Genomic DNA, 11,975 nt, shown 5'->3' on the forward strand with positions numbered 1-11,975 from the left:
ACAAAAGTATATGCAGCTCTAAATCATCTCTGCAAAGCCAAAGCTTCACCTTTTTTATCTATTTATATCTCTCAGACAGCAGCAATACAATCTCACTGCAGTCAAGTTTATTTTGAGTTGAGTATGCAAGGTCTGAGGGTAATCAGCACACCAGTGCTTGTATATCTAACATTCAACATAAAACCTGGTTCCCACTCTGCATTTTACGTGGATAAAATGATTAAATTGGACTTTTTTAGTGTAAATATAATTTATTTTGAGAATGTGTAACCCTCAGTGTTAAGGACACAGTTACCAATTGAAGACAAGAGACCCAATTGAAAGATTATTTTTTTCCATATTTTAGGTCATTATTTCAAGATGTGGTCACTGCAATTTTTTCCCCTGGTTACGGACACTATTAAGGCCTCCTGAATGATTATAAAGTTTATTTATAAAAAAAAAAAAAAGTCCTTAAATGTCCCCCACACTTATTCTATAATTTCAAAAGTAAAAATGATATAAGATCTAAAGTTTTTGCAGTTTCAAAGTCTGAGGTCCATCAATTCATGAAAGCATTGTGTCATGTGCAGAACAATAGGATCCAGTATCGAGGCAGACAGACAGATTCCTCAAAACTTTTATTAGAAACAGATCTTCAGTGAACAGTAAGGGCATCTAACCACCAGATTCCACATCCTCTGTCAATACTCCACCCCGCTCACGTATGTTGTGCTGAGCACATGTGCAGTCATGTTAATCAATGATAACTGTTCCACATCCACGTACATCTTCTCCTTCCTTTAGCATCAAAATATTTTTTACAGTATTTTTTTCTAGTTATTACACTGTCACAATTACAGTGTAACAAAATTCACTCTCTGCATTTAACCCATCTCCTTGGGGAGCAGTGGGCTCCCATTCGTGGCGCCCAGGGAGCAGTGTGGAGTTAAGGGTCTTTATGGGGTTATGGGTGCCAAGCAAGTTTTTTCTCCGCTCCGATCCGTAGGAAGCCGGCCAGGTCAAGATCAGCAATTGCAATCACACTAATAAGGAAAAAGAACATCAAAAAGATCTGGTTTGTCAGAATAAAACATGGTAACCAATTGTCAGTAACTACAATTCAGAGTATAATTCGTATATATAGCAACAAGCTTTGTCATCTTGATCGAAATATTGATTTTATACAGAAAGGCTTAAAGGTTTTATCAAATCCAGTCACAACAACTTCCAAGAGTGGTATCTTTGTTGTCACTTTATGAACAAAGGAGAGTGTCACCCAATGCTCACGATTGTTGACCACAAATTTGAAAACATTGTCATGAGAAAAATTGGATTTGCTGATAGAATGGTGCCAGTTAACTCACACTTACAGAGATGTAGTTATTTAATAACTCAAATTTATAAAAAAAAATTTCAATGTTTGTTTTTGTTGATAAATGTAAAGGCAATATATAACTTAAAGATTTTTAACTAGATGTATTAAAATTTACAAGAGAGCAACTGAGCATACTTTTACTTAGAGATAAAAAAATAAATAAGATCTGACTTTTGATAAAAAATATTTTTATGCAACTGAGCTTCTGATGTGTCGTATAGATGTACAATAACGCAATAGAAAATATCAGCTTATGAACAAAGGCCATCTTTATGTCTCTTTCATGATAAATATCTTGGTTAAATAATTAATATGATTACTGAATGTCCTATAACCCATTATGTTTAGTAACAGTCAGAGATAAACTCGCCTGACTTCCTGTAAATGAGGATGGGAGGGGCTGAGTGCTTCCTGGTTCTCATGTTTACCTGAAGCAGGTAAAGAAGAAGACACAAGCTCAGGTTTTATTTGGTCTCTGAAGAACAGGTGGATTAAAACAGTCTGAAATTGAAGGTAAACTCATATATTGTAACTTTACTTTTAGTGAGTTTTTCCCTCTGTGAGGAGAGAGAGACGTGAACTCTGACTGGTTATCTGCTCACAGAGAGGGTTACTTTATCTCTGGGTCTGCCGCTCTGTTTGGCATCAACACCAATAAATGTGTTGATGATGATTGGATCTATGGAGGAACAAAGCTTCTCTGATATCTGTAAAAACAAAGGTTGCTGTGGTGGTTTCTTTTATAACATTTGCTCTCACTGTGAACTTCTTGTTATCGGAACAGACCTATTTGTTCTGGTTCTTCAGCCCTCACTGCAGAACTTAAGGTCAGAGGTCACAATTCAACAATGATGTTGTTAACTGAGTGTCTCCGTTTCCCTTTCAGACAGGTTTCAAACTAGAAGAGACAGAGGAACATTTATTGGAAAACAGGAGAGCAGAGCAGCACCTCCAGCTCCCAGCTGTGTTTCTATAAATAGTGACAAAGACCAAAGATCATCTCCATTCCATTCTTCAGTGATGATCCTGGACCAGCAGATCTAAGGTCAGTCAGCTATCAATAACTGCTGGAATTAGAGCTGGATGACAAAACCTAGATCACCATATATTTATCAAATTTGGCGGATATGATACAATTCTGATATTGACATGGGAAAGCCTAAAAAAAAAATAACTAACACAATTATTTATATTTGGAGCTACAAGCTTAACCAATAAAATGGACATTTCAATTTCATCAGGGGACCATTGATCCCTCCTCTCAACATATTCTCATTATCAGTTCATATGAAATTGTACGAAAAGTTATGCACACTATTTCGTACGTTTTGGACGTTTTTCCTCAAAAAACCAGATTAGTGCGCATGCGCAGGCAGACAGACTAAAAAAGCAGATCCGTGGACGGACGTAAAACTGGGAAAAACAGTGCAATAATCACTTCTTCATGTCTCTAACTATGTTGCTTGCTGTTTTATAGGGTCAGGGTTAATTGTATGTCAAATTCTATGTTCTTGAATGGTGCGTAAAATGCGCATGCGCATACGACAAAAAAAACGTCCAAAACTTACGAAATTAGGGTGCATAACTTTTCGTACGATTTCATACGAACTCATAATGAGAATACACTGCTCCTCTTGTTTCCGTCCATGGGTTCTCTCGTCTTGCAGTTTGCCTCTCATTTCATCTTAGCTTTTCCTCATGCTGAAGATGACAAACACAACTCAACCAGATCAGTATAATACATTAGCAAAACAATTCCTAATTAGCTCTGATATATATAGACTAAAGATTATTAGTCAATTATAAAACATCAATCATAAGATAAACCCTTAGTGAAAATTTACAAACTTTTCTGTTTAAATGATGGTAGGCCTATTAAGATTTCTCAACTTCTCTCTCTACCTGCAAATCATGGTGACAACTTTTGCTGCCACAGGTCCTCCAAAATAGGGACATTTGGATCTGAACCACTGGGAACTGACTGGTTCTGGTTTCTCTCTTAGACTGACTGAAGTCCAGAAGATGGAAGACTGGGATCTAAAGGACGACAGAGCAGAAACTTCGAGATCCACGGGTCCGTCTATGAGGAGCGACAGGTCCAAAGAAAACATTTTAGACTTCAGTGCAGAATCTGGACCCTCAGATCCAAGGTAAAGAACCAGTCTCTAACTGATTGATGTAACTCTGCAGAGATAGAACCTCTATAATCTAAAATGGTTGATCTTAAGTGTCTCTCTGGTTTGGACTTTGTTCTGGTGCTCTCTTATCAACATCCAACCGAACAATAAAAGGTCCAAAGTCATTTTCTCTCCTTCCTGCTTGATAAATCCCAGAAGTTGTTCAGTTCTGAATCTAAATCAGCAATGATAAGAAGGGTGTTCCCGTCCGGTCAGTATGACACACAGTGGCCTTTCACCGGGCATCAGTATTTGGATAGCTGGGAGTTAGAATGTGTTGGTAGAGTAAATGCCCCATTTGCCAAAGCTATTTTCCCTGATCAAATTGTCTTGGGCTTGGTTCCTGTTGTAGCTCCATTAGCTAAATCCTTCCTGTTCTTTCCACCCTCATACCTGTCAGATTCAAGGTCGTGTCAGAGCTGAGCTGCTGGAAGATAGAACACAGCAGTGATGGTAGAGACACACTAAAAGCTAATTTGCAGTTCCCAGTTTGAACTGGTTTCAGTGGTAAAGACTGACTGTGCTCCAGCTCACAGGCTGAACTCCTCCTCCTTCCACAGTCAATCTCATCTAGAATGAGCTTAATCTTCAAGTTAATAGGATGATCTCAGAACAAGGCTGGAATGATCAATCAGGTTAGAGATCTATATATAACAGCTGTTGAGTTAAATCAGTTCCTTCTAACTGGGGAGCCCCATATTCCAGTTTGGATCAAGAATAGAAAGAAAATAGAAAGCAAAGAAACGGTCCTCACCAAGCTGTCCTCTGTTTGTGGTTGACTTTCCTGACCATCTTCAGCTTCAGTAGGACAGCCCCACACTGTTGGTAGTTAACCATTTTAGTGATGAAGAAATGTTTTCACAGAGAGAGGAAGAGCACACCCCAGTGTGGAGAGAAATCCAGAGCCAGAGCTGGACCGCTGACAGCCAGTCAGAGCAGTTGTGCAGCAGGTAAGACTGAACATCTCAAATCAGAGCTTCCTTCTACCCACTCTGTTGAACAAATTCCATTTCTTTAGTTGGATTTTAAGATTTAAGTTTTTTTGAAGTCTTTCTGGGATCAATTATTCCAACCAAGTCTCTTTTTTTAGAAAATCTATTGGGTTTTCTAAATTGGTTTTGTTTCAGCCCTTTGAACTGAATCAATTAAAACTGGACAGTTCCTTAAGTCTAGGTCTGTACCATGAAGCAGGATTAGTGGATTAGTGTGACGACTTCTGGTTTTTCCCTGACTTTCTGGTGCCACAAGACTGGATTCATTCTTAGTTATGCTGGTTACCATGGTAACGTTCTCTGAACAGTAGACCTCATGAAGAATATTTTAAGGGCGTAACATTTTACTAATTAAAATTGAATATTGATCATCATCAGTGTTGGTAGGGACAACACTATCCTCTGGATTTTATGGTTTTAAAAATGTTAGCTATGATCCCAAAGAAAGATAAGAGGGAAACATAAAAATTTTAAAATAATATCACACTTTTATTTCACATGTATTATACTTTATAATTTGAGTTCTCGGTTATTATTATTGTTGTTTTTGTTCATACTAATATTGGACTGACTGCCTCTGTAGAGCTGTTTTATGCATGTGGTGACTAAAGAGTGTGTATGTCAGATGTATGATAATTATCTTATTTTTATGACAATTATGCCCTCTGTGCGAAATGCGATATTTTGACCATTCCGTGAATGCCAAGTTGTAGTCGGATGTCATCAGCATGTCAGAACTTTGTGTCTGAGTTTTTTGTGAACCCTTAATGCATCATTATCAGGATTCGAAAAAAAAAAAACACCACTGGCTGAAAATTCCAGCAAGGCGTGGTTTTCCAAATGTGACTGCTGTGTCACGTTTATGCTTTTATCTCAAAACCAAAGCCATGATTGAAATAGTCTGCTGCGCCTGCCCCATGAGTGAGGAAAAGAAATAAAGAGAAGAAGAATAAGCATAGCTAGTCTGGAAGAAGAAGTGGTGAAAATGAGTGAACAAACAGAAGTAGGAGAGGAAAGAAAGGTTCAGAAGATGGCAGGGCCAAGGCAGAGTAAGCAGCACCACCAACAGAGCTATCAAAGTTTTCTGTCGGTGCTGAAGCACAGAGCTGGTAGCAGAACTAATAAGATAAAACAAACCCACAAACGCCAACAAAAAACACAGTAATTAAAAAAATCTAAACTGCAAAACAAAAATCCATATTATTCTCATTTAACTGTCTCAGCCTGTCAAAAGCGAGCTACCTCCGAAGTTTCATATATGTGTGTGTAAGCATTCAGACGTGAAGGAAGAGACCTTTTAATGATAACACCTAATGTTTAAGATGGTTTGGTTCCAATTTCATCTTCCAATCTTTATTTTCAGTCATATTTTGTTCTGTGTTTCAGCAGATTTTGGTCTGCAGGAGGTTCTAGAGGAAAATAAGATCAGTCTAAAGAGAAGATGTGAATGTGTGGCTGAAGGAAGTGATGCAAGAAGTAGAACCCTATTCAACAATATTTACACCGATCTCTACATCATAGAGGGACAGAGTGAAGAGGTTAATACCCAACATGAGGTGAAGAAGCTGGAGGCAGCTTCCAAGATCCAGAACCTCCATGGTTCTCCAATACGGTGCCATGACATCTTCAAAGCCTTACCTGATCAATATGCAGCCATCAGAGTGGTTTTGACCAACGGCGTTGCTGGTGTTGGTAAAACCTTCTCAGTGCAGAAGTTCACTCTGGACTGGGCACAGGGCTTGGAGAACCAAGATGTCAGTGCTGTGGTTCTGTTTTCTTTCAGGGAACTGAACCTGATCAGAGATCAGCAGCACAGTCTTCTCACGCTGCTCCATGTTTTCCATCCAAACCTCCAGAAGCTCCCAGCAGAGAAGCTGGCTGTCTGGAAGCTTCTCTTCATCTTTGATGGCCTGGATGAAAGCAGACCTTTTCTGGACTTCAGCAACAGTCGGCTTGTTTCTGACATCACACAGAAGTCATCAATCAACGTTCTGCTGATTAACCTAATCAAGGGGAACCTGCTCCCCTCTGCTCTTGTCTGGATAACTTCCCGACCTGCAGCAGCCAATCAGATCCCTCCTTCCTGTGTTTCCAGGGTAACAGAAGTACGAGGCTTCACTGACGTCCAGAAGGAGAAGTACTTCAGGATAAGGTTCAGGAATGAAGAGGAGAAGGCCAGCAGGATTATTTCCCACATCAAGACCTCCAAGAGCCTCTTCATCATGTGTGGGATCCCAGTGTTCTGCTGGATCACTGCCACAGTTCTGGAGAACTTGTTGACCACAGAGCAGAGAGGAGAGTTGCCCAAGACCATGACTGACATGTACTCACATTTCCTGCTGGTGCAGACTAAGCGGAAGAGGAACAAGTACCATGAAGGGCATGAGACGAGTCCAGAGGAGCTGATGGAGGCTGACAGGGAAGTTCTTCTAAAGCTGGGGAGGCTGGCCTTGGAACACCTGGAGAAAGGAAATATCATGTTCTACCAAGAAGACCTGGAGCAGTGTGGTGTGGATGTCACAGAGGCCTCAGTCTTCTCGGGGGTTTGTACAGAGATCTTCAAAAGAGAGCGCGTGATCTTCCAGAAATCTGTCTACTGCTTTATCCACCTGAGCATCCAGGAGTTTCTGGCTGCAGTCTACATGCTCCACTGTTTGATAGGCAGGAACACAGAAGGGGAGGAGAACCTTCAGGTAGTTGAGGAGAAGAATGAGGCCAGTTATGAAGATGACAGTGATGAAGAAGAACATCCCTCTGATATCTTAAAGCATCGTTTTTCCTCTCTACCTCATATTCTGCACAAAGTCATGAAAACATCCCTCGGGAGTCCAAATGGCCACCTGGACCTGTTTGCTCGCTTCCTTCATGGTCTCTTTGTGAAGTCCAGCCACAGCCTCTTAGGAGGGCTGCTGGGTAAGATAGAGAACAGTCCAGGGACCATCAAAAAAGCCATCAGCAATCTGAAGGAGATGAGCACTCGTAGAATCTCTCCTGATAGAAGCATCAACATCTTCCATTGTCTGATGGAGATGAAAGACCTTTCAGTTTATCAAGAGATCCAACAGTTCCTGAAATTAGGAAACAGATCAGAGAAGGAGCTCACAGGGATTCAGTGCTCAGCTCTGGCCTACATGCTGCAGATGTCAGAGGAAATTCTGGAGGAGTTAGATCTGCAGAAGTACAAAACATCAGAGAATGGACGGCATAGACTGGTCCCAGCTGTGAGGAACTGCAGAAAAGCTCGGTGAGTCCAGATGTCCTCATGGTGTGATGCTGATTCACATCTATTGTCCTCCTGGTTGTTTTTCATTGTTCTAGTTGCTTCTGGATGTTTTTGCTCTTTTTTTTATTTTTTATTTATCCTTTATTTAACCAGGTAATACCCATTGAGATTAAAAATCTCTTTAACTTCTTCCTTCATCCCTGGGCCGATTAAGCTATTCAAACATCCAAATACTCAGCTTCTTAAGGACAGCTCTGCCAGAGGTTTTGGTATTTAGAAATTTGGATAATTTTTCCAAATATTTTGCTTTTCATAATTTCTCACCTTCCACTGACATGAAAAGCAGACCTTCAGAATGTTGAAAATCTCTGTTCTCCACAAAGATCCTATCAGCCAGAGACATTAAAACCTTTAAAATTTGGATTCCCAGAAATACGACACTACTAGAACTCCCACTGGCAGTCAATATGATGGGTGACACTTTGCCCATGGGAATGCAAGAGCTTTGACAATAAATTAAATTATTATTTCCCCTCGTAAACAATAAATAGCACCTTTTCACATTTGAGACAAACATAATTTCAGTTTTTTTTTTTGTGTGTGCAGGGCTGACACTGATTCTTTTACCTCACCAAAGCTCACCTCACAAAATTCTCTGGCGAAGTTGTTGGTAACCTGAGGCTCTCTGTTTTGCCTGTTCAAGTATAAAGTCCCTTTGTATGATGGTGACATTCAAAAAGCTCCTTAACAAAACCAATTTGTTTTTAGCAGCTATTTCCAGGAGATTGTAAAATACAGCCACAGGCCACCTTTGCTTTAGCGCTTTCAAAGAATACTTACTAATCCTCTGGTCAAACACATCCATGCTAACCTTTGTGTGATTGTAGTAGACCACAGGCTCTGGTTTTGCTTTTGGGTGCTGAATGTACGTACTGGCTGAGTTGTGGGCAGCGCCAAGAATGCATGCATTATTTTTGCACTTTGAATTAATATACCATAAGTGTCATGGCACTGTTTTTTTTTTAGCAAATTAGTGCTGTAGGCTGCCTTTTTTTCTTTGACACAGGGAACTATAATGCTCTTATTCATTGTGCCAACAAGACTTTTCTTCTTGGTCTGCAGTTTTTGGTAAAAGGTAAATGGCATGTACTTTTTTTCAAGTCAGGTAACTTGACCAAAGCGCTTTACACTACATTCATTCACCCATTCACGCACACACTCACACACTGATGGTGGTGAGCTACATTGTAGTCATAGCTGCCCTGGGGCTCACTGACAGAATCAGGGCTGCCGTACACTGGCGCCACCGGGCCTTCTGACCACCATCAGTAGACAATGCAGGTGAAGTGTCTTGCCCAAGGACACAACAACAATGAAAGTCAGAGCAGGGGCTTGAACCGTCAATCCTTCGATCTCAGGGCAAACTCCTACATCTAACGCCACCGTCAGTTTCAAGTGTGTCAGAGAAAAGAAAAGTTATCAGATGTTATGTTTCTCCTCTTTCTACATAGCTACAGAGATAATTGATACTATACTACCATACCTTTAGTCAAAAATATTTGCAATTACCAATGTTTCATCAAGAACTACAGCCAATTAGTCTCCCAATTATCTGCCTTAACATCCAATAAACTGGAGTGTACTTTATATCACTTAAGCAACATCAGAATTCACAGCTTTAAAAGAGAAGTTTGCCCCAAGCCTCCATTTTGATCCGGTCTGATCCCTCCAAACAGTTCCTGATGGGGATTGATGCTTCAGTCACTGGGGTTGGAGCCGTGATGTCCCAGCCTGCTGGCCTAGACAAAAACTTACACCATTGGGATTTTTACTGGCAGATTGTCCTCTGCAGAAAGAAAATCTGTTGTCTGAGATTATGAAATTTCTGCAAAAAAGCAGCCTCTTCATTAGTGGCTTCAGTTCCTTTGAACATCTAATGATGCAGCTCCATTAGATGCTGCAGAGAAAACTGAACTTTCCTTCACATACTGGTAGATCTGCAGCATCTGACTGCAGCTGAAGGTCCAAGGTTTTCTTAGGAAGGAGAGTCTGATGACTGTTTAGTGTCAGGAGGTCATCTGGATGTTGGGGGGTGGATCCAAATGATTCTGCTTTGATATCAATTAGATAAACAGATCCTGCCATGGACATCTGAATAGATTATTCACTTCTTTTGTTTCACTGGATGGGTTTCAGAATGTGGCATTATCAAATAATTTCCTGCAAGGATTTATTTTCCTCGGTCCAAAGTGGATCCTGCCTTTCAGCCATTGGCTTTTAGAGAGAGTGGAGCCATGACCCTAAAGAAGCTGAACCTTAGATACAAAATAGGTAAATAGAAAATATTTGATGCTGCTTAGTTTATTTTTGATCATCACCATCCGAAATGCTCTAACTGTTTGGATATTAGCTCCGTGGATTAAATCCATTCCTTCCTTTTCTATAAAATTAATGTTGGTATTGACGAAGATCTTCTGTGGATCCATATTGTTTCTGCAGCAGACAGCAGTATGAACTTAGCATGAAGAAAGAGGGAGGTTTGCTAAGAGGCAGCCAAAATGGCTGCTGTTAAAACCTTCAGTGTTGTTCTGTGAATATGAAGCCTGAGCTGTTTAAACCTGTTGCTGAGGTTCTCTGTTTGTGTCCATCACTGTGGTTCAATGGAGCTTCTGACCAAAGCAGAAACACACCTGGCCTGCAGCTGAACCAGGACCTGAAGAGAATGAAGAGATTATGTGGTGTAAAACACAGGACATTGATGTGGATAGCAGACCTTCATGAGATGATGACATCATTGTTTGCTCGTCATGTTTTAGTCTGTGTTTATCATCCAGATTGTCTGATTACATTAGAAGTGTCTTTATTTCCCCTCTAATCACAGACTTGGTGGCTGTAAACTCTATGAGGCTGAATGTGAAGTTGTGGCCTCAGCTCTGAAGTCCAACCTTCATCTGACTGAAGTGGAAATACAAAAGATCCATGGAGGTGTATCCTTTGGAGACTCTGAAATGAAGTATCTGTGTGAGATACTGGAGAATCCAATTTGCAAAGTGAAGAGTCTGCAGTGAGTTTATGTTTTTTCAAACCAAATCATTCACTGATATTTAAATACACTGTGTGCAGAATTATTAGGCAAGTTGTATTTTTGAGGATTATTTTTATTATAGGGCCACAATTGTGTTCTCAACCAACCCAAAAGACTCCTTAATTTCAAAGTTTCCTATTTTTGGAAGTTGATGTTTTTTCTTTAGATTTGGCCAATTGCTAATTGTAAGGCAACGTAATAAAAAAACAAATATATACCCATCTCACTTTTTTATTTTCACCAGGTAAAACAAAATATAACAACTCAAAATTCAGAAATAAACATTTGAGACATTCAAAAACAAAAAATCAAACAAATCAGTGAACAATATAGCCACCTTTCATAACTGCGTATTGAGCCAAAAACCCTGAGGACTCAAGTGGGGAGGAACAGTGGACGATTAGGAGACGAGACAAACACAAAACACTCTTTCTACTGGCTGCCAGGTTCCAAAACATGAACCATGAAATAAACAGAACGGACAGACTAGCAGAAAAACAAATAATGATCTGGCCCCGAATGCTCAGGCTGAACCGAATATAAACCAAAGGAAACGGGTGAGAGGAATAAATGATAATTGAGGCAGGGAGGGAAAAATACAGGTGAAAGAAATAACCAACAAACAGGCCAGATCATGACAATATAGGGTGTTGATGTCATTAGGCCACACCTCTTCTCATTACAGAGATGCACACCACCTGATTTACTTAATTGGTAGTTGGCTTTCAAGCCTATACAGCTTGGAGTAGGGCAACATGTATGAAAAGGATGATGTGGTTGAAATCCTAATTTGCCTAATAGTTCTACACGCAGTGTACTTATTTTATATATTTTCTCTGCAGTTTTACCTTGAAAATGAATGTTTTTCCTGTTTTAGATTTTCTTAAGTTCAAACTTCGTTTCCAAATTGTTCAAACTTTGAAACGTTTTAAGTATTGATTTTAAGTGTTGATGTAGAGGTTTGGGAAAGATTCAGATAATGAGACAAGCTATGATTGTTTTATTCCTTTTTTCTGAATCACATCTTCACATTAAGAATTAAATTTTATACCTCTAGGGTAGAACCAGAACCATAAATACCTTAAGATAACTAGAATAAAATAAAATGATCTAAAATATAATGTTTAAGAAGTGTAGAAGA

At 39.7% G+C, this 11,975-nt stretch overlaps 1 protein-coding gene across 3 annotated transcripts; it reads left to right on the top strand.

Annotated features, from left to right (window-relative positions):
- The first annotated feature begins 1,794 nt into the window (after nt 1-1,794).
- Nucleotides 1,795-10,817, top strand: LOC107096444 (protein NLRC3-like). 3 transcript variants are annotated; one of them, XM_015393093.1, is made up of 6 exons: nt 1,795-1,870; nt 2,244-2,402; nt 3,361-3,507; nt 4,399-4,484; nt 5,913-7,770; nt 10,631-10,817. In XM_015393093.1, exons 3-6 carry the CDS (start codon nt 3,380-3,382, stop codon nt 10,815-10,817), a joined length of 2,259 nt encoding a protein of 752 aa, XP_015248579.1. In that variant the 5' UTR covers nt 1,795-1,870; nt 2,244-2,402; nt 3,361-3,379. The 3 variants fall into 3 exon arrangements, with proteins under 3 accessions (XP_015248579.1, XP_015248580.1, XP_015248581.1); XM_015393094.1 differs by having other exon boundaries at nt 5,916-7,770; XM_015393095.1 differs by lacking the exon at nt 10,631-10,817 and having other exon boundaries at nt 5,913-7,774.
- The last annotated feature ends 1,158 nt before the right edge of the window (nt 10,818-11,975 follow it).

This window comes from Cyprinodon variegatus, unplaced genomic scaffold (assembly GCF_000732505.1).
Source record: "Cyprinodon variegatus isolate N-32 unplaced genomic scaffold, C_variegatus-1.0 Scaffold624, whole genome shotgun sequence".
Lineage (NCBI taxonomy): Eukaryota > Metazoa > Chordata > Actinopteri > Cyprinodontiformes > Cyprinodontidae > Cyprinodon > Cyprinodon variegatus.